The following is a 27,662-nucleotide window of genomic DNA, read 5'->3' as shown; positions in this document are numbered from 1 at the left end:
CTAAGTACAGAAGGACTGAAAGCACACAGGGCCTAGCTCAAAGACAGTGCTACAGAAGGCTTTTCTACGTTTCTCCATAGCTCTCTGTGTCTGACCGACCTTGATGAAGGGGCCGGGGTAGGGAGGGGAGGTCTCTGTGGAACACCATTAGGATAATCAATGAGGCAGGATCCTGATTAAGGAGAGTGCTTTCTCTGAGGAGAGTGAGACGGAACACAGAGAGAGGATGTGTGTGTGTGAGAGAGAGATAGAGAGAGAGACAGAGAGTGAGAGAGAGGGGGGGCAGTGTGATCATGTGGAGCGAGAGGTCAGTGCAGAGAGAAGGAGAGATGATGCAGTCAAAAACAAAATCTGTAGGTCTTTGTGCAGTTCATATTTTGTGTTTACTTCATTTTTTTACAAGGCTGAAATGGATTCTCATGACATAAATGCCAAGGCCAATACTGAACACACAGATACGTTAAAGATTGACCAAGTTTTTGTCTAACACAAGCTAAGTTTACCACCATCTCTAAACACTCCTCATCTCCCCCAACTAACCGAGGAGATTAATAGCATTTCCTGCCTTCTTCAGGAGAGAGTGGAGATACAAACAGTGACTGCTCATCTTTCAACTGTTTAATTTATTTGCCATGTAGTGTAGTCTCACAGCATTGTCAGTCAATATGCAGCTCTTTGTAAAATGATCAGACAAACTACTGCAGGTTACCAGGGTTGGAGCCAATTCCATTTAAATTCCAGTAAATTCAGAAAGTAAACCAAATTCCAATTCCAAATGTTCCTAACTGAAAAGCATTTGAGATAATTGGAATTTCAGTGTACTTCCTGAATTGTCTGGAATTGAAATGCAACTGACCTCAACCCTGCAGGATACTGTACATATCCTGATTACAAGTATAGAGAACGTAGCACTGCCATTTTCAACTGAACTGAGATGATAATAGCTCCTCCCTATTCTTATGACAGATCTAATAATGAAGCTTGCTTTTTCTGTTGAATTAAATGACTATTTTTGTCTGACCACTTATATATCAATAAAAGCTATATGATTTACACCAGACTTTACCACTGTGATGATTGAATGTGTCAAAGTTCAACCCAATGCTATGTGAAGTGCAGACAGTACAGCTGTATTATAGACCATTACTACACTCAGATTAGTCACCCGGGATAAACAGGCCATTCATTTTCTTTTAATTGGTTTTTGGTTTTCACACCATGTGACCTGACTTGCTATGATTCTCATAACCTCAGTAATGTTTCTACTCTTGTTATTTCCCTGCTGAAAAGGGACACTCAAATGATGCTATTGGTCTCACAATGCACTATAATGACCCAGGCCTATAAGGTTAGCTACCTGAGAGATGACCACGCTCAAATTGATGGGCAATGCCGCACAAGAAAAATGTGAAAGTTCAGGAGCATAGAACCCTGTAATTCTTAGGTCCCATGAAACCAAGTAAACACGTTGATCAAATATTTAATTATTGCTGAACTGTTTGTGCTATAGCCTACATAGATGATGATGATGAAGAAGAAGACCACAGACCATATCCCCCAATTTTTATCAATGTAATAATGAATATGTCATATTTCAAATACTAGAATAAAATTGTTTTCACGCCTTGGTTAGAATATTTGTCGATGGCGAATACATATTGATTTGGGTAAAACATAAACATCAACGCCGTTCACATTTCTTCTTATTACACTTCTGATGACGTAGAGACTGCCAGTAATTCAGATGACTTCCAGTTCAGCTCTTCTTTTGGTAATTTCTTCTCCCGCTGCAAGGTCATGCTTGTAAATGCAATTTTCCCTACGTACGGAGGGAGTGTGATTTACATGGAACAGCCTCCATGTCGCGCGCAATGGACACTACACCCACAACCTCCCTTTAGCTTTAATCCCGCCTTCTTGCAATATCCTACACAAAGATTGGACGAAATTGTGTTCTCGTCTTCTGTTGCATCCTAGTTATGTCAATCAACGCTTTCTTGTCGTTTGTCTGCACTCATGTTGGAATTGGAAAACTAAGGGTCTGTGTGTACAGTACTGCGACATTGAAGTAGGCTAAAGTTACTGTAGTTGTGATTGTTAGAAATACAGTTTGGTTAAAAGTTCTCGATTGTCCTGTACAATAAGACATTTCGTTCTGGTGGTTTAAGGGTGGTGGCTGGCTACGATTTGACGGGATCATTTTTCTGACACTTTCCCGTGGACAGTAGGGTAAGTAGGCGGTCGCAGACCCCTTTGCTTTGTATCATGTATACATCATATTGTGGTTGGGCCTTGAGAGTAAAGTTTAAAAAAGTGTTACACAACACATTATAGTTGTGTGTAGTGGGCGAGCAGCATCAATGTATTATCAGATTGAGAATCTCACTCGACACAAAGTAACTGGAGCTACGTCCTCCATGCTATTACATAAATCGCCAAAAGTTTAATCACACTGTTTCGCAAATAGATTAGGCCTACCAGTCGTTGCAGCTGTTGTTGGTTATACGTTTGCTTTCAAAGGATAGCATACGCCGACCGTTTATGCCTAATTATTGTGATGATGTGCTGGCCATTTCTTCAAGGATGATATTGCACATTTTCTGAAGTTGCGAGTGCAACCATGATGGGATGCTGACTTCGGTCAAAGCCACATCCAGTGGTGCAGGATGTGATGACCACTCTCATGTGGGCATGTCACGGCCATTTGATCCATCAAACGGTGCTTGGGAAAGTCGTCACGTCAACCATGCATGCCTCCAGGTTTGCAACAACCAGTCTACAGTTTGAGGGATTACAAACACATACAGCCAGTGACGTGTATTAATGGGTGCCAAGGGAAGGCCAAAAATGACCGATAAAAAAACAAACATAACAACTGATTTCGTCTCTGTTTCATAATTTTCCTACGTTCAGCCTCTTGCGAATTGAATCTAACAGGAAGAATGCGTAGAGCGATCAAAACAGCGTCTGGCCTCGCTTGACAAGAAAAGTATAAGCAATTAGCCAATCAGCGTTGAGTTCAACTGTGAATGGTCCTGGCGCACCCCCTTTCGTTAGGAGGGTGAGTCAACATGTTTTTCTACTTGCACGAAGGTGTACACACACACACACACACACACAGAGAAATTAGAACCATAGACGGCTTACTTTAATTGGACTAAATTGTTTTTGGTATCTTTTAGTTGTCACTGATGATGTTGAAGTTGAAATGTTGCTGGAATTGTGGAGGCAGCTACTGTTTTCTTTGTGATTTGCGGTAACTCTGGTTTTAAATCAATAGTTGTTTAGTGGTCTGAAAATGTCGGAAACATTAACTTGCTTGACCATGCTGTAGGTCATGTTACTGTACATGCAATATGCTTTGTGGATTTCACTGGACAGAGGTAGCTAACCGGTTTTGTGATAAAACAAAGGTGTGGTTGAATTTATTCTGCCACTGTGTCTTCTTATTGTCTCGGGCCTTTAGGCCTACAGTACCAGTCAAAAGTTTGGACACACCTACTCATTCCAGGGTTTTCCTTTATTTTTTACCATTTTCTACGTTGTAGAATAATAGTGAAGACATCAAAACTATGAAATAACACATATGGAATCATGTAGTAACCAAAAAAAGTGTTAAACAAATCAAAATATATTTTATATTTGAGATTCTTCAAAGTAGTCACCCTTTGCCTTGATGACAGCGTTGCACACTCTTGCCATTCTCTCAACCAGCTTCATGAGGTAGTCACCTGAAATGCATTTAAATTAACAGGTGTGCCTTGTTAAAAGTTAATTTGTGGAATTTCTTTCCTTAATGCGTTTGAGGCAATCAGTTGTGTAGTGACAAGATAACCCTATTTGGTAAAAGACCAAGTCCATATTATGGCAAGAACATCTCAAATAAGCAAAGAGAAGTGACAGTCCATCATAACTTTAAGACATGAAGGTCAGTCAATCCGGAAAGTTTCTTCAAGTACAATCGCAAAAACCATCAAGCGCTATGATGAAACTGGCTCTCATGAGGACCGCCACAGGAAAGGAAGACACAGAGTTACCTCTGCTGCAGAGGATAAGTTCATTAGAGTTGCCAGCCTCAGAAATTGGCAATTAACTGCACCTCAGATTGCACCTCACAGAGTTCAAGTAACAGGCACATCTCAACATCAACTGTTCAGAGGAGACTGTGTGAATCAGGCCTTCATGGTCTAATTGCTGCAAAGAAACCACTACTAAAGGACACCAATAATAAGAAGAGACTTGCTTGGGCCAAGAAACACGAGCAATGGACATTAGACCGGTGGAAATCTGTCCTTTGGTCTGATGAGTCAAAATTTGAGACTTTTGGTTCCAACCGCTGTGACTTTGTGAGACGCAGAGTCGGTGAACGGAGGATCTCTGCATGTGTGGTTCCCACTGTGAAGCATGGAGGAGGTGGTGTGATGGTGTGGGGGTGCTTTGCTGGTGACACTGTCAGTGATTTATTTAGAATTCAAGGCACACTTAACCAGCATGGCTACCACAGCATTCTGCAGCGATACGCCATCCCGTCTGGTTTGCACTTAGTCCCACTATCATTTTGTTTTTTTAACAGGACAATGACCCAACACACCTCCAGGCTGTGTAAGGGATATTTTTTATTTTTTTATTTATATAAATTTTATCCCCTTTTCTCCCCAATTTTCGTGGTATCCAATCGCTAGTAATTACTATCTTGTCTCATCGCTACAACTCCCGTACGGGCTCGGGAGAGACGAAGGTCGAAAGCCACGCGTCCTCCGAAGCACAACCCAACCAAGCCGCACTGCTTCTTAACACAGCGCGCCTCCAACCCAGAAGCCAGCCGCACCAATGTGTCGGAGGAAACACCGTGCACCTGGCCCCCTTGGTTAGCGCGCACTGCGCCCGGCCCGCCACAGGAGTCGCTGGAGCGCGATGAGACAAGGATATCCCTACCGGCCAAACCCTCCCTAACCCGGACGACGCTAGCCCAATTGTGCGTCGCCCCACGGACCTCCCGGTCGCGGCCGGCTGCGACAGAGCCTGGGCGCGAACCCAGACTCTGGTGGCACAGCTAGCACTGCGATGCAGTGCCCTAGACCACTGCGCCACCCGGGAGGCCCTTGTGTAAGGGATATTTGACCAAGAAGGAGAGTGATGGCGGGCTGCATCAATTACCTGACCTCCACAATCACCTGACTAAAACCCAATTGAGATGTATTTGACCTTTTATTTAACTTGGCAAATCAGTTAAGATCAAATTCTTATTTGCAATGACGGCTGACCCCGGCCAAACCCTCCCTTAACCCGGACATGGCTGAGCCAATTGTGCGCCGGCCTATGCGACTCCCGATCACGGCCGGTTGTGATACAGCCCGGGATCAAACCAGGGCCTGTAGGGACGCCTCTGGTACTGAGATGGTTTGGGATGAGTTGGACCGCAGAGTGAAGGAAAAGCAGCCAACAAGTGCTCAGCATATGTGGGGACTTCTTCAAGACTGTTGGAAAAGCATTCCTCATGAAGCTGGTTGAGAGAATGCCAAGATTGTGCAAAGCTGTCATCAAGGCAAAGGGTGGCTACTGTGAAAAATATAAAAGAAATGTTGATTTGTTTCACACTTTTATTTGGTTACCACATGATTCCGTATGTGTTATTTCATAGTTTTGATGTCTTCACTATAATTATACAATGTAGAAAATAGTCAAAATAATGAAAAACCCTGGAATGAGTAGGTGTTAACTTTTGACTTGTAGTTTACATATCACGGTCGCAAGGCATATGAATTAACAGGTTATAGAGCAAACAACTCAATTATCACAACACAGGTTGTGATATGGCTTTTTTCTTTTTTCCTGGCTTAGCTTCCCGAGTGTTTTTACACACACACACACACACACACACACACACACTGTTCTCATGACATCATTGCTCACAGAATGGGGGACTGGGCAGAAGCACATGTAAGAAAAACCATGTGCCAAATAGGATGTAGTACGGCTTAGTGGGGAAAAAGTCCCTACATGCATACAATCGTCCTATTTGTCATCATTAAGTTGTTTACATAGCATTGGCGAGTGAATGTAAAACTGTAAGGTTGTCACTGATATTGTTCCTTGTCTTGTCCCATGCTCTAATGACACTGCATCAGGAAACACTTACCGGAATAAAGTAATGCATTTTCCTGGAATCTCTTCCTCAAATAATGTTTCCATTGTTCAATGTTCTCGTTTAGCTTTTGTGGTGTTTTTATGAGGGTGCTTTTATGATAACTCAAAGGTGTTTTTCTCTTGGTGTTTCCTGAATATTATGTCTAAATATCATTGTTTTAAATTGCTGGGTTTATAAAAAAAAAAAACCTGGGCCCAGTTTATCTAAACATTTAATCCAGAACAAAATTATCCTGTGTTGTCAAATTTCCCCATTTTCAAATTTGTTCGCTGTTTAAAAAGACACAAAGACAATATTTCAACCAAATGTTATGGTATCATATAACATGATCTGTGTTGTAGCATATGATGTGGTTAGAGATTTGCTTTCATTTTGTCTTCAAACTACATCCAAAAATGAGGACGGACCACATCTGAAGGGGGAGCAAAACACAGGATCATTTTGATCTGGAAAAGCTGGGCCCTGGTGACTTAAAAGAAAAGCAACTGCTTACTGCATTGAGTAAGACTTTGATACTGTAGTGATGTGTAGAAATCTGTCATACCTTCTCTCTGCCTGAGTTAGAGAAAAATGGTGTTTAACAGTTCACCGCACAACAATGGTACAATGACAATGCTAGTTTTTAGAAAGTAAGATACAGTAACATTATTTCTGTTACATAGAAAGTACTAGGCCCATGCCTATGTGGCTGCTTTCATGGCCCTCATGACTGACGCTTTCTAGTACAATTGTTATCTTTAGCTGAACAATGCAGACTAGGTTCCGTGAAAGGCTGATCCCACCTCCCGTACTGTACAATGTACAGTACACCACACTCTTTTAGACAGTGTTTAGACATGCAACAAATGTTTTAATGGTGTAGCCTACCCATAGTGGCTGCAGAGAGATACTGGTGATTTAAATGAGTGCTGCCTTGCTGCAGTATGGAATGTTTCCTGTTCTTGAGACCTACAGTTCTCTCAACACAGGCTCAGTGAAAGTCAGTTCATGTTGACTTGCTTCTGTAGGCCAAGGCTGTAGAGATCCCCAGGCCTGTCTGGTGTTGTGCCACTGTTCACACAGCTGTGTTGTTAACCCTGGTGGAGCTCGGTGTTTCTGTGGCTCTGTCGTCTGCCTGTGCATTCCACGCCACTCTGTAATGGGAATGATGGGACAAGTGCTGCTCAGACAAAAGCTCTGCTCTTTTTCAGTTGTGTATGGAGAACTATAGTGAAGCCAGCAATCTTTATAGGTACTGGTAATGCCCACTTTGAATATGATCTGAATCGAGTGGTGTTGTCATAGGTTCCTTTTCATTCTCTGAGTGTGACTGAGTATCGTTCTGAAATCCTTTCTGTAGTTAAAAGCTTAGCTGTTGATTAACTAACATGGGATCCATTTAAGCCCATGCACTTTGTATGACTTGAGGAAGTTGAAAGAAAACAACAAGTAATTGAATGGGAAGGTGACCGTTTGAGTTTTGACAGCTCAGCTGCTCTGTGTTGTGGTTTGAGTCTAGTTTTTGTATGTAGCACAATCTCACTCCAGGGGTGTATTCATTACGCCTTGCAATGGAAACCTTTTACCGTTAAAGAACCAAACGGAAGCAAACAAAGCAAACCAAACCAAAAGTGTTTGCAACAGAATCAGCGTAATGAATACACCCCAGGCAGGGTGATGCACCTGTTTCCGTCAGTGTAGTGAAAGAGGAATGAGGAAAGGTGACATGTCTAACATGTGAAATGAGTAGGGGTGCCCTCTAACTTTCCTAGCTTTCCTTTTCTCAAATAACCTTGTAATGTAGTGGACCCTCCCAGCAGAGTTTAGTAGAGCCCTGGGACGACATGTCACTCTAGCCTAAGCTCTCTCGAAATGAGCACCTGAACAAACCCTGGAGCAGGTATTCAACCAATATGAATGTCACTCCATAATCAATACATCTCAATAGTTTAAACATCAATGGCCAATACATAATACATCTTAACATATCAGGACATATTTATCACACACAGTCAACGGATAGCGATATTAGGGAAACACCCCTCAACATAGAACATACTAATTACTGAGCATGCAAACCTGCTAGGTATATATGCAGACGTGACCGACCCTGTCGCACTAGTCTGAACCCGCGGTGGTGAGTGCAGAGCCCTATACTACGTACCTGGTTTGAGGAGTTAGCAAGAACTTTGGTCAACTAAGTTCATCTCGAGATAACCAGTACCACGAAAGTGGCTCACGTTTTAATCAGGCGCAGTGCTGTGAAAAAGTATTTGCCCCCATTTCTAATTGTCTCTACTTTTCCATATTTTTGATACTGAATGTTATCAGATCTTCAACCAAAACCTAATATTAAATAAAGGGAACCTGAGTGAACAAATAACACAACAATTACATATTTAATTTATTTCATTAAAAAAAGTTGTCCTGTGTGAAAATGTAATTACCACCTTGCACTCAGTAACTGGTTGTGCCACCTTTTTAACTGCAATGACTCCAACCAAATACTTCCTGTAGTTGTTGATCAGTCTCTCACGTTGCTGTGGAGGAATTCTGGCCCGCTCTTCCATGCAGAACTGCTGTAACTCAGTGACGTTTGTGGGTTTTCATGCATGAACTGCTCGTTTCAAGTCCTGCCACATCTCAATTGGGATAAGGTGTGGATTAGGCCATTTCAAATTTGTTGCTTTTTAGCCATCTTCATTAGAGGTCGACCGATTTATGATTTTTTCCCCAACGCCGATACCGATTACTGGAGGACCCAAAAAAGCCTATACCGATTTAATCGGACGATTTTAATCGTAAGTTTTATGGGGGGGGGGGGGGGGTTAGAATTGTAATGTATTTATTTATTTGTAATAATGACAATTACAACAATACTGAATGAACACTTTTATTTTAACTTAATACAATGGTTCAATAAAATCAATTTAGCCTCAAATAAATAATGAAACACGTTCAATTTGGATTAAATAATGCAAAAACAAAGTGTTGGAGAAGAAAGTAAAAGTGCAATATGTGCCATGTAAAAAAGCTAACGTTTAAGTTCCTTCAGAACATGAGAACATATGAAAGCTGGTGGTTCCTTTTAACATGAGTCTTCAATATTCCCAGGTAAAAAGTGTTAGGTTGTTGTTATTATAGGAATTATAGGACTATTTCTCTCTCTACCATTTGTATTTCATATACCTTTGACTATTGGATGTTCTTACACTGGCAATACTAAAGTGCAACAGTATAGCTTCCGTCCCTGTCCTCGCCCCTACCTGGGCTCGAACCAGGAACACATCGACAACAGCCACCCCCGAAGCATCGTTATCCATCGCTCCACAAAAGCCGCGGCCCTTGCAGAGCAAGGGGAACAACTACTTCTAGGTCTCAGAGCGAGTGACGTCACCGATTGAAACGCTATTAGCGCGCACCCCGCTAACTAGCTAGCCATTTCACATCGGTTACACCAGCCTAATCTCGGGAGTTGATAGGCTTGAAGTCATAAACAGCTCAATGCTTGAAGCACAGCAAAGAGCTGCTGGCAAACGCACAAAAGTGCTGTTTGAATGAATACTTACGAGCCTGCTGCTGCCTACCACCGCTCAGTCAGACTGCTCTATCAAATATCATATCATAGACTTAATTATAACATAACACACATAATAATACAAGCCTTTGGTCATTAATATGGTCAAATCCGGAAACTATCATTTCGTAAACAAAATGTTTATTCTTTCAGTGAAATACAGAAACGTTCCGTATTTTATCTAACGGGTGGCATCCCTAAGTCTAAATATTGCTGTTACATTGTACAACCTTCAATGTTATGTCATAATTATGTATACGGTAATTCTGGAAAATTAATTACGCAAGAGAAGTGACACAATTTCCCTAGTTAAAAGAAATGAATGTTAGCAGGCAATATTAACTAAATATGCAGGTTTAAAAATATATACTTGTGTATTGATTTTAAAGAAAGGCATTGATGTTTATGGTTAGGTACACATTGGTGCAACGACAGTGCTTTTTTCACGAATGCGCTTGTTAAATCATCACCCGTTTGGTGAATTAGGCGGTGATTCGATGAGAAATTAACAGACACTGCATCGATTATATGCAACGCTAGATAAACTAGTAATATCATCAACCATGTGTAGTTAACTAACGATTATGTTAAGATAAGTTTAATGCTAGCTAGCAATTTACCTTGGCTTCTTGCTGCACTCGCGTAACAGGTAGTCAGCCTGCCACGCAGGCTCCTCGTGGAGTGCAATGTAATCAGCAATGCCGATAACCGATTGTTATGAAATTGTTGTTGAAATCGGCCCTAATTCCAATTAATCGGTCAACCTCTAATCTTCATGTAGACTTGATTGTGTGATTTGTATCATTGTCTTGCTGCATGACCCAGCTGCGCTTCAGCTTCAGCTCACAGACGGTTATACTTTTGACTCATCTGTCCATAGAACATTCTTCCAAGAGTCTTGATGATCAACCAGATGCTTTTTGGAAAACTTGAGTCAACTTTTTGGATGAGTCTCAACCAAACACCGCATTCCACAGTGAGAACCTCAACCTCATGTGGTTTGGCGATGCTTTGCAGCCTCAGCACTTGGGCGACTTGACTTAATAGAAGGAACCATGAATTCTGCTCTGTATCAGAGAATTCTACGGGACAATGTCCATCCGTCTGTAAGCTGAAGCGCAGCTGGGTCATGCAGCAAGACAATGATCCAAAACACACAATCAAGTCTACATGAAAATGGTTAAAAAGCAACAAATTTGAAGTTTTTGAATGGCCTAGTCAAAGTTCAGACCTAATCCCAATTGAAATGTTGCGGCAGGGCTTGAAAACTCTCAAATGTTGCTGAGTTAAAGCACTTCTGTGTGTAAAAAAATAAATAAATGGTAATGACAGAATGCATTTAACTTCACGCACAGTAATACTTTTGTATGACTTCAAGGGATACTTTGTCAATGTATCTACTTCTCCAGAGTCAGATGAACTCGTGGATACCATTATTATGTCTCTGCGTACAGTTTGAAGGAAGTTGCTAACTAGCTGTAGCGCAATTGATAACTAGCGTTAGCGCAAGGACTGGAAGTCTATGGATATCTGCTAGCAAGCATTGGCTGCAGGCTGACTTTGGTTGTCAATTGGACGGTGTTTCCTCCGACATATTGGTGCAGCTGGCTTCCGGGTTAAGCGGGCGGGTGTTAAGAAGTGCTATTTGGCGGGTCATGTTTCGGAGGACGCATGACTTCGCCTCGTTGGGGAGTTGCAACGATGAGACAAGATCAAATTTGGGGAGAAGAAGGGGGTAAAATACAGCAACAAAAAATCTTTAGCAAAAGGTATATGCTTGTTCACGCTAGCAACATAACAAACAATGGCAAACATTTGCAATTTATCACTGGTGCTCTCCAGTGTACATCATCACAAGCTTTTTTTGTGTGATCTTGTGGCTCTAAACCTCTGCTTGCATTAGACAAATGATTTGACTGACTTCATCATATTTGTGGAATCGACTGGAATTATAAAATGTTATTTGTTGGCCTTATTCCAGTCTGACAGGAAGTGGACAGGGTAAGGAAAGTACAGGGGAAGTAAACCAGGATTGCAATCAAATCTACCAATTGCCAATAAAAGCAGTAAAGGTCACAGGCAATTTCAACTCATTGTTTCACCTGCGTAGGACAAGAGGAAGTGACATGTTTATAAATGAGGATTCATCCCAAATGGAAACCTATTCTCTATAGTGTACTACTTTTGACCAAGGCACAAGACAATCTTGCCATTTAGGACGCAACCCTCGGTTTCTCTGCAAAGCAAAATGCGGTTGGAGCATGTTTGTTCACCTGTTATCCAAGGAATTGAGTCTTTGTGATTTGGATAAGTTCTGTTCTCTGAATCTGTCAATGGAGCATATCAGATATGAGGACGCAAAGCATGGAAGAAATATCAAATCCCATGATTTTAAAATGTTACCCTAACTATACAGTTTGCTCCTCTGTTTCTCTTCTCAATTTCCTTACATCTAGCCTACAGTACAAAATGGTCTTGCTACTGTATAGGGAATTGTTATCAGGACAGTTGTAGCCTAACCACCACCTTGCAAGTTATTGTGCATTTGAGCTACTAGGAGAACGTTGTTCCTTCCTGTGTCCAGTAAAATGAGAATGGTGGCAGATGTTTGTTGATGACTGTGTGATCTCTCAGGGCTCTGTAGTTCTCTACCTTTTCCCTGGTTGTAATTAGGATTTTGTCAAGGCTTTCAGGAAGTACACTGTCATTTAGGAAGAATACCAGGCCTGGGTTAGCATGGCTGCTCAAATAACTCACTGAAATCATGACGCTGTTAGTGGAAAATCACTTTCACTTTGAAAATATAATTACAGTGTTATGGAAGGAATGTGGAGCAGAAACCTTTTTGTGCTAACATGCAGACGGTGTCATCTGCATTACATGGCCTACATAATTCAATGGTTTGTTGACGATGACAACAGTGACACTATATTCAACTGGGAATGAATATCAATGATGTGGTTCCTGTTTACTTTGAAGTCTGAATAGTTCTCTTGTAATGCTGAATACATCTGCTAGCATCAGACCTGGGCTGGAGGGAGACCAAAGGGTTTCTATCTGGCTCACCTCGCCCAACGCCAGGGTTTATTTTGGTCTATGTTTCTCGGTGAAGGCTGTGTGTTGAGTTCAACAGGATGTTTCTGTGTTTATAGGAAGCTGGCTGAGGTACCATCAGATACCTTGTATTTTGGTTTCTGAGGTTTTCCTGTCAGGGTGAATATGACGTGTCTATACACGCTCTCATCAAATTCAAGACAATCGGAGTTAAAACAAATCAAATGATCAAGGTATTGGAAATGTTTCAATGTATAAACATACTGTACGATGGCCTCAAGGTTTCGTCCTGCGTTGGCTAGCTGTCAAGAGCCGATCATTGTCTCGAGACCACAGCTGTTCCCCTCATTAGTATCTAGCTTCCTTGTGTCTTCCTTGCGTTGCATTTCTCTCTCAAACTGTTTCCTTGTGTGTGTCCTATACAGGGTTGTGGAGGCAGCCGGCAGCATGGCCCAGTGGAACCAGTTGCAGCAGCTGGAGACCAGGTATCTGGAGCAGCTGTACCACCTGTACAGCGACAGCTTCCCCATGGAGCTCCGGCAGTTCCTCGCCCCCTGGATCGAAAGCCAGGACTGGTGTGTATTTTCCTAGTTCCTGTTCACAACATCACTACAGAATGGGTACCTAGTACCTACGGTTCACTAACACCACTGCTGCTGGCAACACTCGGCAGGATAACGTGGCTCGTTTGTGGTGCTTGCTCGTTCTGTTTGTTAACAGTGGGGAAGGAAATATGTCATCCGCTCACACTCATTGTTTTCAAAAATGTTGACTTTAGTCATTAGTGTGGCATTCTACAATCGTTTTGATTTATTTTGAAGTAGCATCAACAACTTTCCAGCTAGACTGTTAGCAGGGAACACGTCAGGGAACAACACACAGGAAATGGTTGACCTCATTGGCATCTCATGATGGCAAGTTGTCAGTTCTGCCAGGAAAAAAGGGTACTTCCATATGAATTCAATTTCTTTTTGATAGCACCCCTTTCGATTCGAACAAAACCTTCCATACACATTTTGCCCGTTGCGGAAGTGGTCAGAAAGTGACTTTTTGGACCTGAATGCCAAAACCTTCAAGGGGTTTTAAGGTTCTCAAAGTTGACCTATTTTGCATACCCCACCATACCATGAGACACGTCTTCATCACTGGAAAAGATAAACGGCGGAGATTAATTTAAAAGCTTACGAACAGGGTTGTCAAACTATTTTATCATTTCATTTTTTAACCTTTAACGTCAATTATGAAAAAACGCGTAAACTCCAGTGTTTTTTCATATTCGCATATGTTTTGGCTAAGAACATATTTTACATAACCTAAGGTTTTTACGTTGTGCCGCCATTGGTTGAGACACATGCTCTTGAATACAGGGTGGGTGTCATGTTTTGGCTGATAAATGTGCTCAAATGGGAAACTTTCAAATGGTACCATAAAGATGGTTGTAGGTCCACCCATCAGAGAATCTTTACTTAATGGGAATATGTTTAAATTATACTGTCAATCATCCATAAGAAACCTATTGAAATATACATAATAGAATAGACATTACCATTTTGACATTCGTTGGTGGGTGGACCGGCAGTCATCTTTGTGGTAGTAATTACACTGAACAAAAATATAAACGCAACATGCAACAATTTCAAAGATTTTACTGAGTTACAGTTCATATAAGGAAATCAGTCAATTGAAATGAATTCATTTGGCCCTTATTTATTGATTTCACATGACTCAAATATCTTTCAATCTTTCCTGCCAAATGGTTCTTAGTTTCATACCAAAGCAAATTAGATTCAGTGGGTCATATTTTCATAGATATAGAGATGTATAGATATATCATGGATATCAGTGCATTCGGAAAGTAGTCCGGCCCCTTTCCCTTTTTCCACATTTTGTTACGTTACAGCCTTATTCTAAAATGGATTACATTAAAACATTTCCTCATCAATCTACACACAATACCCCATAATGACAAAGTAGATTTTTAGAAATGGTCGCTTATTATAAAATTTAAAAAAAAAACTGAAATACCTTAACATTAGTATTCAGACCCTTTGCTATGAGACTCAAAATTGACAGTGCATGTCAGAGCAAAAACCAAGTCATGAGGTTTAAGGAATTGTCCGTAGAACTCCGAGAAAGGATTGTGTTGAGGCACAGATCTGGGGAAGGGTACTAAAAAATGTCTGCGGCATTGAAGGTCCCCAAGAACACGGTGTCCATCATTCTTAAATCAACAAAGTTTGGAACCACCAACTCTTCCAGGAGCTGGCCACCTGGCCAAACTGAACAATCGGCGAAGAAGGGCCTTGGTCAGGGAGGTGACCAAGAACCTGACGTTCACTCTGACAGAGCTCTAGAGTTTATCTGTGGAGATGGGAGATCCTTCCAAAAGGACAACCATCTCTGCAGCACTCCACCAATCAGTTCTTTGTGGTACAGTGGCCAGATGGAAGCCACTCCTCCGTAAAAGGCACATGACAGCCCGCTTGGAGTTTGCCAAAAGGAATCTAAAGGACTGTCAGACCATGAGAAACAAGATTCTCTGGTCTGATGAAACCAAGAATAAACTCTTTGGACTGAATGCCAAGCGTCACGTCTGGGGGGAAAAACAGGCGCCATCCCGACAGTGAAGCATGGTGGTGGCAGCATCATGCTGTGGGGATGTTTTTCAGGGACTGGGAGACTACTCCGGATCGAAGGAAACATGAGCGGAGCAAAGTACAGAGAGATTCTTGATAACCTACTCAGGACCTCAGACTGGGGCGAAGGTTCACCTTCCAACAGGACAACGACCCTAAGCACACAGCCAAGACAACGCAGGAGTGGATTCGGGACATGTCTCTGAATGTCCTTGAGTGGCCCAGCCAGAGCCCGGACTTGACCCCTAACAAACATCTCTGGAGAGACCTAAAATAGCTGTGCAGTGATGCTCCCCATTCAACCTGACAGAGCTTGAGAGGATCTGCAGAGAAGAATTTGAGAAGCTCCCCACATACAGGTGTGCTAAGGTTGTAGCATCATACCTAAGAAGATCCAAGGCTGTAATCACAGCCAAAGGTGCTTCAACAAAGTACTGAGTAAAGGGTCTGAATACTTATGTAAATGTGATATTTCAGTTTAAAAAAATATATACTTTTGCAAACATTTTTAAAAACCTGTTTTTGCTTTGTCATTATGGGGTATTGTGTGTAGATTGAGGGGGGAAAAAACAATTGAATCCATTTTAGAATACGGCTGTAACGTAACAATGTGGGAAAAGTCAAGTGGTCTGAATACACTGCGTTCGGAAAGCATCTGTGGATTTATTTTTTACAATGTGTTTGAGTAATAACTAGAGATATGAACATGTATTAGAGGCTAGGTTATACTATAGGTTGTTCTCAATACCCTACCTGGTTAATTAAATAAAGATAATAAAAGAAAAAAGGCATAAGCTTTCGCTAAACCACTCTCTATATGCGCTATGCAGGGCGTACGCAGCGAACAAGGAGTCCCACGCCACGCTGGTGTTCCACAACCTGCTGGGGGAGATTGACCAGCAGTACAGCCGCTTCCTGCAGGAGAACAACGTGCTCTACCAGCACAACCTGCGGCGCATTAAGCAGCACCTGCAGTCCAAGTACCTGGAGAAACCTATGGAGATCGCCCGCATTGTAGCCCGCTGCCTCTGGGAAGAGCAGAGGCTGCTGCAGACCGCCACCACCGCCGCACAGGACGGAACGACGTCTCACCCGTCTGGCACTGTGGTGACGGAGAAACAACAGATCCTGGAGCACAACCTGCAGGACATCAGGAAGAGGGTGCAGGTGAGACTGCATGTTTAGTCCAAAGAATATGTGGTTTTACACAGGCATGTTATTTAATACCTCATTTGATTTACATGCTTTGCTTTTTACTTTGCTATAGGATATGGAACAAAAGATGAAGATGCTTGAGAATCTCCAGGATGATTTTGACTTCAACTACAAGACCCTTAAAAGTCAGGGTGGTAAGTTTCACTTTTAATATTACATACAATTCTAGATTTCTTTTTATAGAATTCTATCGGAATTTATGGATAGGATATGAATCTGTTAGAGGCTCTAATTTTATACTCCACTACTACTATTTATTTAGCTTGTTCTTGTTTTGAAACTCTGACCCGCCATCAAATACTACCAAATATCACTGACTCTTAAATCTACAGATAACCCACCCAACTCCTCTCCTATTTGCTCAGAGTTGTCCCAGGACATGAATGGGAACAGCCAGGCGGCAGCCACCAGGCAGAAGATGTCTCAGCTGGAACAGATGCTGAGTGCTCTGGACCAGCTCAGGAGGGTAGGCCTCTTATACACCCCTCCTTAGTGTCCATCTGACCCTACATCGTACACCCCTTCTTGGAGGATCCTAATACCCTGAATCAGGATAGTCAGAATATCTGCGATAAGTAGGCTAAGCTAGTTGACATTCTGCTCGAACCTTATACGTGTGTGCAATAAATTACATAAACCTGCCTATTTACATGTTTGTTGAATGGTAAGCTGTAGAATTGGGTTAGTCATTCTCTAATTCTCAGCAGCAAGCTCAAACTTTCTGCCCCAAGCAGGCCTGCTTCCCTATCCGTTGCAGCCCCGACATAAACGTTTGGACTCAGCAGCAGTACCTTTCACTCCACATGCAGAGATCTGTATGTGTGTTGATATTAATGTGTGCTCGATCATTCATTTTCAATTGAGTTAAATTAATATTCATGCTGCTGTCAGGCACTAGATATTTATGAGCGAGATGAGGAGGGTGGTAATAGCTGTCAAATTTTGGAGAATGTGGGGCCGGAGAGTATTTAGTTAAAAATTTCCCTGAGGTCAAAATTGTAAAACAAATTCACTAATCATGTTGTCTAACATGATAATCATCCTAAGAATCATGCGCGAGGTATAATCATACCCTCGACGTTCGAGAACCGGGCCAGCAACCAGGAGGTTGTCGGTTTGAATCCTAGTGCTGGCGTGGAGTGAGCTGGCAACTGCAGGGTTGCTGGCAATCAATATTTCAGGTGCAAGGAAAAACTGCTCATTGGGTGCTGCACTGCGGCTGATGTCCATCTCGTGTGGATGAATAAAATATATCTTAAAAGTAATTCCAGAGCCCCCTGAATAGCACTTTAACACTGGTTATATCAGTGTCTGAAGGATGTGCTGTTGTCCCTCTGTTGTAGCAAATTGTTACTGAAATGGCAGGGCTGCTGTCAGCCATGGACTTTGTCCAGAAGAACCTGACAGATGACGAACTGGCTGACTGGAAGAGGAGGCAGCAGATTGCCTGCATCGGAGGACCACCCAACATTTGCCTGGACCGCTTGGAGACATGGTCAGTTACCATTTACATTTGACATTTTAGTCATTTAGCAGACGCTCTTATCCAGAGCGACTTACAGTAGAGTGCATACATTTTTATTACATTTACATACTGAGACAAGGATATCCCTACCGGCCAAACCCTCCCTAACCCGGACGACGCTATGCCAATTGTGCGTCGCCCCACGGACCTCCCGGTTGCGGCCGGCTGCGACAGAGCCTGGGCGTGAACCCAGAGACTCTGGTGGCGCAGCTAGCACTGCGATGCAGTGCCCTAGACCACTGCGCCACCCAGCCTTTACTTTCCACGTTGAAATCCATGACCGTACACCATCTCCCCCAACACTCATGTAGAGTAAACGTCAGAGGCCAAGAAGGAGAAGTTGTTATTTGTAGTCCATACAAGACACCATAAGATGAAATTGTAGTTCTAAATTTGTTTAACAAACAGGGTAGCACTGCCATAATGACTGACCTAGATGAACCTTTGTGACCTCTAGGATTACTTCCCTGGCTGAGTCTCAGCTGCAGATCCGCCAGCAGATCAAGAAGCTGGAGGAGCTCCAGCAGAAGGTGTCCTATAAGGGAGACCCCATCATCCAGCACCGGCCCGCTCTGGAGGAGAAGATAGTGGACTTGTTCAGGACCCTCATGAAGAGGTGGGGAGCTTCTCCAGATCGTTTGGATATTTATTATAGGATTGAATTTGCATAATATTCAGATGTTTTGGATACATGGCATAGCCTTTGGCAAATATGGAGATATTTTGACATTTTATTATGATGGGCATTAGATGAGGCTTCAGAGTTTTGTCTATCACAGACTTCCACCGTTGTGCCCTAATGCACCGCCTCTTATCTGGTCATTGTGTTGCAGTGCGTTCGTGGTGGAGAGGCAGCCTTGTATGCCCATGCATCCAGACAGACCACTGGTCATCAAGACAGGTGTGCAGTTCACCAACAAAGTCAGGTAAGAGGAGCTGCGGGACTCAATGCCACCAGTTGATGACGAAGTTGAATACAAAACTGCCTTATTTGATGTCTTTGGCGTTTGCTTTATGTGCTCTCACCAAATGTTATTTTCCAAAAATGTTCTCTCTTTTCAGATTACTGGTGAAGTTTCCAGAATTGAATTACCAGCTGAAGATCAAAGTTATTATTGACAAGTGAGTTTTGCATGCCTTGCGTCCATCACTCCCACGATCATGTCTGATTTGCATAGAACACAACGATCGACTCAGTCCCAGGGAAGGTGAATTGACCTCTGTTTGTTTCTCAGGGAATCTGGGGATGTGGCTGCCATTAGAGGGTAAGTTACTTTTTTATGTTACGTTGAAACCCTCTGTCTCCTAAGCTATCAATCTTAGAATGTCCCTTTTGCCATGGAGCCTGTGAATAACCTACCCCACCTGCTCTACCCTGCTTCTCCCAGGTCCCGAAAGTTCAACATCCTAGGTACCAACACCAAGGTGATGAACATGGAGGAGTCCAACAACGGCAGTCTGTCAGCAGAGTTCAAACACCTGGTGAGTGACTGTCTGTTAGTCAGTCTAGTGTGGTACTGTACAGTATGTGGCTTGACTGATAACTGCCCTTCTCTTTCAGACCCTGAGGGAACAGAGGTGTGGCAATGGTGGCAGGACCAACAGTGATGTGAGTCCCACACTCTATCTTGAATGCTCCTTTTCTTATGGTGACTGATGTAGCTATACTGTTCACTTAAACGTATCATTTTGGGAGTTTATATTACTATTGTCATGAGTATTGATAGTAGCAGTAGCATCAATCGACCTTTTAACCCTGACTGTCCTGTTCCTCCCCAGGCCTCCCTGATCGTTACGGAGGAGCTCCACCTCATCACCTTTGAGACAGAGGTCTACCACCAGGGCTTGAAGATCGACCTGGAGGTGAGACCTAGCTCCGCTCTCTACCTGTGTGCACACAGGCGGCCTGGGGGAGTTGCTGTTGTGCTTCCTGACTCCCAGGTGGTCTTTGTCAAGTCTCATTATGGCGACACCAAACACTCAGCATGTAGTCCCCTAACTCCACCTTAATCCTACGTCAACAGTAATTACATGGAGATTAGATATTTAAGGCCACGAGTTAGCTCTGCCACACACGCGAGCCAATAGACAAAATAGTCATTATCATTAGCTTGATGGTGCCCTAGGCTTCCAGGGGCCTGGCTCTGCTCTCCCCATGCACAGAATACCAATGAGCTGATTCAGTAATCACACTTGTTCTCCATGCTTTCCCTACTGTTGCTTCTCCTCGCCCCATCCTCCGTCCCATCCACACCAGGCCGGTGGAGCGTGTCCAGGGGTAATCCGTCTCTGACCTGCTCTACACCTCCCTTACCACCACCATGGTTCCTCCCTCTGATATCACCGTAGCTAGTCCAAGCCCCCTGCTGGGACACAGGAATCATTCATCTAATGGTTATGTCCTGCAGGGCTTAGTGCTTTGTGTTGAGCTCAACACTGCGGCGATGCCCCACCCTGAACACAGCAGTGTGAAAATGCATTAGCCAGGATAATTAACACATTAGCATTGAGAAATGGAGGGAAATTAGCGTGCGTGCGTTTGAGTGAGAGGGTTTGGCACACCCACGTTGTGAAATAATTTATCACAACACTCCGTCTTCTATAAACGACACCATTTAGCGAGGCGAGGAGTGCTGCTGTGTGATTGAAGACTTAATTCTGAGTGAGGGACTAAGCACTCCACGTCTCTGCTATCTCACTCAGGACACGGACAGCTTTTCCTCCCGTACGGCCGACTACTTTGTCACAGCAATCCGAAAAAATAATAGAATTAAAGGAATGTATTAAATGGCATTTCATGTCCGACTTGAATAGAATGACCAAACAACCTAGGTTAGTTTTGAAAGCCTGGCAAAATGTGCTTCTGCTCCATACGTATATCTTAATCGAGCCTACGTCCAGGTTAACCATTCTTCGTGCGTTTTCTCTATGGTCCATTAGACCCATTCTCTACCAGTGGTGGTCATCTCTAACATCTGCCAGATGCCCAACGCCTGGGCCTCCATCCTGTGGTACAACATGCTGACCAACCACCCCAAGGTAAGATGGCTATTGCCACCTCGCGTCAGACCGCTGTCCTGTAACTTCTGGCCCCCAAAATACAGTCTTACTGATGTCATCTTTACTGTGTCATACCTTCTTTGCATTGGCGTCTGTCTTGGAGAGGGTTAAAATGGGTGCGAAATCCACCTTGACCTCCTCTTCCTGTTGTCATGTCCTATAGAATGTGAACTTCTTCACCAAGCCTCCGGTGGGGACGTGGGATCAGGTAGCGGAGGTGCTGAGCTGGCAGTTCTCCTCCACCACTAAGAGAGGCCTGACCATCGAGCAGCTCACCACCCTGGCTGAGAAACTACTAGGCGAGGAACCTTTCTGTCTGCAACTTTACCTTCATCTGGATTGGATGGCTCCAAAGCAATAGAATGATGTCTATCACAGAACATTGAATGAGAGTCGGAATGAGTGTCCACTCCAGTAAATATATTTCTATGGATGGTCTGTATGGCGTCAATGCCTACTAAATGTGTTTGTGTTGTTCGTCTAGGGCCGTGTGTGAACTACTCTGGATGCCAGATCACCTGGGCCAAGTTCTGCAAAGTATGTCGTTGCCCAATCGGTCTCTCTTGATACGTTGTTATAGCTATCTATCTGTCGTAAACAGCTTCACAGTTTGAATTGATTAGTTCCTCCTTTGTCCTCAGGAGAACATGGCGGGTAAAGGCTTCTCTTTCTGGGTATGGCTGGACAACATCATCGACCTGGTCAAGAAGTACATCCTGGCTTTGTGGAATGAAGGGTGAGAGGTCGCTTCTGTTTGTTTACCGACTTGTTACTGGAACAGCTGGGCAAAATCCAAGTTGGAGGGAGTGGAGGTCATGCCATTGAGTTCATATGAGCACTGCTGAGAACTGTAATACTGAGCCGTTGAACACTAGATAGCGGGAAACTGGATTGAGGAGGAGTACAGGTTTTAGGCTTAATGCACAAGTGTCAAGTGTAATGTAGTTAAATTGTCTCCCTTTGTCTTTCTCTATCCTATCCGGTGTAAGTGACCATTAAAAAAAACGGCATATTTTTCTCTGTGCTCTCTTTCGGTCTGTGCAGGTATATTCTGGGTTTCATCAGTAAGGAGAGGGAGAGGGCCATCCTGAGCCCTAAGCCTCCTGGCACCTTCCTGCTGCGCTTCAGTGAGAGCAGTAAGGAGGGAGGCATCACCTTCACCTGGGTGGAGAAGGACATCAGTGGTAAGAGGACAGCGTTTTGGGCTGGCTGGCGCTCTGTCTGTCTTTGTCGCTTTTCTATTGTGCATGTCATTTGGTCTTTGTCTATGTTGCACATTATTTAGTTTAATCTCATTATTGCTCTTGTGACATGGTTTCATATCTCTCTCATTCTCTCTGTGTGTCTGTAGGGAAGACTCAGATCCAGTCGGTGGAGCCTTACACCAAGCAGCAGCTCAACAGCATGTCCTTTGCGGAGATCATTATGGGATACAAGATCATGGACGCCACCAACATCCTGGTGTCTCCGCTGGTCTACCTCTTCCCAGAGATCCCCAAGGAGGACGCCTTCGGGAAGTACTGCCGACCGGAAGCTGCTCCAGAGGCTGAACTCGGAGACCCGTGTAGTAGTAAGTCAATCAGGAAGTTGAACATATTGTTATGAAAACTGTGGGATGAGTTAATGGAAGAGGATCTGGAAGTACCTCCATAATGAATACTTCTTTACCGTTTTGGAGGTTGGTGCTTTGTGACATGGGGAATATTTTGATCTGTGTGTAAGTTAAAACATGTTCTGGTTTTCTCCCACAGCCATTCAACCATACTTAAAGACAAAGTTCATCTGTGTAACCCCGTAAGTATCCACTTTCCTTAAGAGCTGTTGGTGCTCAATTCCCTCACAGGAGTTAATGCTCCTAAGTGATTTCACACTAAGTTGTGTAATGGAAACTGGGACAGTCATGTTCCAAATTTTGATTTTATTTTTTCTACGAAATGTTTGAGTGTCCTCCACAACATCCCCTTGTTGGCTTCGTGTAAGGGGGGGGCGGGTGGGAGTTTTACCCTGGAAGAGTGGTTCTCAGATCGTGCCTATACAGTCATCACCAACAAACTGACTGACGGATTCACTATTAGTCAGTGTCTTTCCCTTATTTATACAGTCGTTGGTCTGGCCTGGGGACAGTAGAACAGGAAGCACAGGACTGTAGGCAGGCAGGAGCAAAGTGTACACATCTCTCTAGACAAAGCAGAGTGGAGGAAGCAAGTAACGATCCCCAGACAAGCATACAGATTACTTTAACACCATTACTTTAACACCACTAGTAGAACCAAAGAGAAAGTGTTCCTTGCATTTCTAGGGGAACAGACAGAGTGTGTGTGAGGTGTTCTGTAGCCCATGCAGTGCTCTCTATTCCGGGACGGAGAGGGTGTGTATGAGTTTAGCAGAGGGATCAGAAGGGTGTGTATACTGGCTAACCCAGGGGTGGAGGTACTGTTTTCGGTGGGTGTAGCAGTGTTGGAGAGGTTTGCTCAGTGAGAACCTGACCTATCTCTATAGGATTAGATGAGTATGTGTACTACATAGGTAGAGGTGTCTGTTTGGGTGGAGGGGGGTGTTGGAGAGGATTGCTCAGTGAGATCCTGACCTGTCTCCGTAGGTGCCCTTCCGTGTTCATGGACTTTCCGGACAGCGAGCTGCTTGGGAACGGGATATTCCCTGGGTAGGCAGTGGGGGGGCATGTAGGGCTGTGTGTGTGTGTTTCTCTACGTATGTGTGTGTGAGAGGGTGGGTGAGACTCAGACAAGGAATGGAGTAATAAGTCTCTCAGCCTCCTCATTTAGACCCCCCTCCCCCCCCGACCGTTTTGTTTCCAACTCACTGCCACTCTCCTTGGTTCTAACACCAGAGCAGCTTCCAGTCATATTCTATTCAGGCATTTTGAGTTGGGTTCATCCTACTTGAAGATGGCTTCCCTTTCCCGATCACATCCTCAATAGATCATTCACCTTTCAAACTCCCTGTAAGTCTATGTACTGGTGTCATGACCACTCCATTAAAATCAGTCCACACTGGCCATGTGTAGTTTACAGCTTGATAATGGTATCAAAACGGTCCCCACTTCAGTCCATTATGAACGGGCTAGAACAGCAGGAGGGGAGAAGAGGCTGTGGATTGATAGGCTGTAGACTGAAGGGCTCATTAGAAGTGCCTTCAGTGGAGATGAACTCCTAAAGCCCTAACGTTGGTCCTTCCTTTAGTTCTCCACCGCGGGAAGTTGGTGTCCCCTTAATTGGGGAGGACAGGCTCGTGGTAATGGCTGGAGCGGAATCAGTGGAATGGTATTAAATACATCAAACGCATGGTTTGATGCCACTCCATTCGCTCGGTTCCAGCCATTATTATGAGCTGTCCTCCCCTCCTACACTGTTCTCCACATATGACTATAGTAGTAGGTTGTTGTGAGACGTCATGCACTTTTTAGAATAGAATGTCGGTCAGGGGTGTAGAGGGTTTTGGTGTGTTTCTGCCCACTGGCCTGCTCTAACAAACTAGATTGTCTAGAATACTTGTCATTAACATTCCCACTAACTAACTGCTCTCCTTTCCCCCTTTCTTTCTGCTACTGTCGTCTAACTTCAGTAATTCGTTGTTCAAAAGGAAGCACATTGACACATAGTGGCTGAACTGTCCTAACCTGTCACTAATCTGACCCAGTCAACACTGAACTGCTTGAATCATGTATTTAAACTTGTAATACTGTGTGTACATGTAATAATGTGGAGTATTGTCCTTGTCTATGGTGACATAACAGCAGTGATAATGATAAAATAACTTGCGCACTGGCAGTAGACTTGACAGTTAGCTTATCGCTTGTGGTAAAAAGGACATAGAGATCTAATCACTATGATGTCTGTATGTGTGTTAACATATAGTCTTGGTTTTCTCCCTCTTATCCTGTATTGTCTTGTTGCAGCACCAACTCTGGTAACACCAGTGATCTGTTTCCCATGTCCCCTCGCACCCTGGACTCTCTGATGCACAACGAGGCTGAGGCCAACCCTGGCCCGCTGGGTAAGTCTTGACAGACACTAATACACACACGCACGCGCACACACACATGCACATACTCGTACTGTGCTTGCATGTGAAGCAAGGTTTAACTTGTTTTAATGGCAGCCCTCTTGCTTTCTGTCTTCCCAGACTCCCTCACTCTGGACATGGAGTTGAGTTCTGACGTGGCGTCACCCATGTGAAGAGATGAATGAACCAGACCAATTTTAAATATTTTAACTCCCCGTTTTCTTAAAAAAATATATAATCCACAGTTACCTCTGTCCCATATTGTGAAAGGGAACAAGATACATTACATTCTTTACCTTTCACCTTTACGCCTCAAACACACCTACAGTGTCATTGTGCTAAATGGTACGCAGCATCATCTGGATATTTGTGCACCAAATGTTCAACATTCACCTTCTGCTACCATTTCTGTCAAGCCATCGACGCATAGTTTGATGCATATTTTAGATGAAGGCAAATGCAGCGTTCCATTGGAAATGAATGTACTGTTGGTGTACCAGGATGCAATGACGCTATCAGTGTGATCGAGGCGTTGGTGTCAATGTTTTTGAAAAGCCACATCTCAGTCCCTGTGGGTGTTTCACAAAGTACCTTATTTAAATTGTAGATTTTTTTTAATACAAAAGTATATTTTTGTTTCCTTGACTTTCTTTTAAAATGGTTTTGATCTCAACCTTCATTTATGAACCAGCGCTTTTGTTTTTATAAGAATGCCTAAAGAGGAAGATTGCAGTCTAGCTTTTCAAAGATAATAAGTTATTATTTGTTAGCGTCATAGTTCTCAATTACCTATTCTATGATAAACTTTTTGGTACTCCGTCTGTCTGTTTGTGTCCCATGTCATTCTCTATTGAAGGGGACACCTGTATCTTTATTTTTATTTGATTGAGAAATATCCTGGTCCATTCTTTCCGGTTGTATCTTATTCCTTATTACAAAAAACCTGTATCTAGAATCTCACTGACACAATGAGTCAGTAATATGATGTGTTTGTAAAAAACAAGATGAGAACCAAGGTCGCTGGTGAATTTGTTAATTGAACATTCATTCATATAGGTAATTTATGTGAATGGTGCTGGTTTTTGTTTTAGGTGTCTGAAATGGCATTGATAATGACAGGATATTTCTCTTACCTTCTCTCCTCTCAGCCTGGGCTCAACCCCGCTCTCAGCTGGCAGGCAGCATGTCTCAGTTGAAGGGAAAATACTGATTCCTTCCCTGGATTGTAGAGCACGTTGATGTTTGTCATGAATCTTGCCCTGAGCAATTTCCGCTAGCTGGACCAGCTGCAAATTTAAAATTGGCGATGTAAACATTTACTTTTTTCCTTTAATTTAAGGTTAGGGTTAGGCATTATGGTTAGCAGTGTGGGTTAGGTTTGGGTTTAAAATACAATTTTATGACTGGCTGTGCCAGCTAGTGACCACTGCAGAGCTGCCTCCAGGGCAAGATTGATGACAATGAATGCCAACCTGCTATTGTAGATAGAAATGTACATTATTCTTTGGTGTTTTGAATTCATACACACCCCCTTGTCCTTCATAGTTTGTCATAATGAGAATACCACTTGTTGTTTTCATTAAACCATCAAAAATCAGATTATCATTGCAACAGTACTGCACTAGTCTGTGCCTAAATGGTTAAGGTAGTGCCTATCTCATACCGTATTAATGATTTATTTTAAGCTAACACTTGTATGTGTTGACCTGGGTTTTTTGGAGTTTGCATATTGTTAGTATCAGTTTCTAATATTTCACTATTCTGTTTGACTGTATATGGGTATCATGTGATGCCACATCATAAACAACCCAACACTTGTCCATCACTTCCTGAGTTAAGTGCTCAGTTGAATCGGTAATTGAGTTCACTCTGTAGATGTTATTTGAAAAAAAAGCTATCTGTAAATTATGCTGCAACTAATCTTATATTTGTTTAAAATCATAAAAAGAAAAAAAATGTATCTCTCATGGACTCATGTTTGCCTATCTTGTTATGCGATTTTCCATGTTTGAGGTCTTTTTTTTGTTTTTTACCGGTGAGCCAGTTGCATAGCTTAAATGTATCTGTACATATGCGTTTGCAAACAACCTATTCATAGGTTGCACCTCCGTCACTCTGTCGAATATGGTAGTGAGGTGAAGCCCACTGGCGGGCAGTGGAGGAGATGGATTTTGGGCGAAATTTTGCAAATTTTCTCATCGATTAAATATTTGATCTCAATACAGTTTAATGTTACTAAAACTAGAATATGTTTTGAGTGGACTAAGGTTTGTAGACTTTTTACCATTTGCAAAAGTTTTAAAAAGTCGCATTATTTAGGAAGAGTGCAAAGGCGAATTGAGTTCTGCACACGCGCACTTCAAAGTAGGCGTTCCCTAACGGAAATATGCAGATAATGCTAGAACGCGCCAATAGGATCTCGTGCTTAGCTCTGCCCACCTTGCC

The 27,662-nt window shown here is 43.1% G+C and overlaps 1 protein-coding gene across 4 annotated transcripts; it reads left to right on the top strand.

Annotated features, from left to right (window-relative positions):
• Positions 1-1,995: 1,995 nt before the first annotated feature.
• On the top strand, positions 1,996-27,182 carry LOC120034362 (signal transducer and activator of transcription 3-like). Of its 4 annotated transcripts, none has more exons than XM_038980884.1 (23): positions 1,996-2,229; positions 13,184-13,333; positions 16,225-16,561; positions 16,662-16,743; positions 16,942-17,075; positions 17,953-18,104; positions 18,592-18,750; positions 18,968-19,060; positions 19,197-19,256; positions 19,370-19,399; positions 19,523-19,616; positions 19,696-19,743; positions 19,914-19,997; positions 21,075-21,173; positions 21,358-21,493; positions 21,679-21,731; positions 21,836-21,930; positions 22,239-22,378; positions 22,546-22,764; positions 22,946-22,988; positions 23,794-23,856; positions 25,111-25,208; positions 25,338-27,182. In XM_038980884.1, the coding sequence occupies exons 2-23, from the start codon at positions 13,206-13,208 to the stop codon at positions 25,388-25,390; spliced, it is 2,400 nt and encodes a 799-aa protein (XP_038836812.1). In that variant the 5' UTR covers positions 1,996-2,229; positions 13,184-13,205; the 3' UTR covers positions 25,391-27,182. The 4 variants fall into 4 exon arrangements, with proteins under 4 accessions (XP_038836812.1, XP_038836813.1, XP_038836814.1 ...); XM_038980885.1 differs by having other exon boundaries at positions 1,997-2,229; positions 16,975-17,075; XM_038980886.1 differs by lacking the exon at positions 23,794-23,856 and having other exon boundaries at positions 1,997-2,229.
• The last annotated feature ends 480 nt before the right edge of the window (positions 27,183-27,662 follow it).

The sequence above is a fragment of the Salvelinus namaycush genome, chromosome 41, assembly GCF_016432855.1.
Source record: "Salvelinus namaycush isolate Seneca chromosome 41, SaNama_1.0, whole genome shotgun sequence".
Classification (NCBI taxonomy): domain Eukaryota; kingdom Metazoa; phylum Chordata; class Actinopteri; order Salmoniformes; family Salmonidae; genus Salvelinus; species Salvelinus namaycush.
The sequence above is the reverse complement of the archived record's forward strand: the minus strand, read 5'-3'. Positions and strand labels throughout refer to the sequence as shown.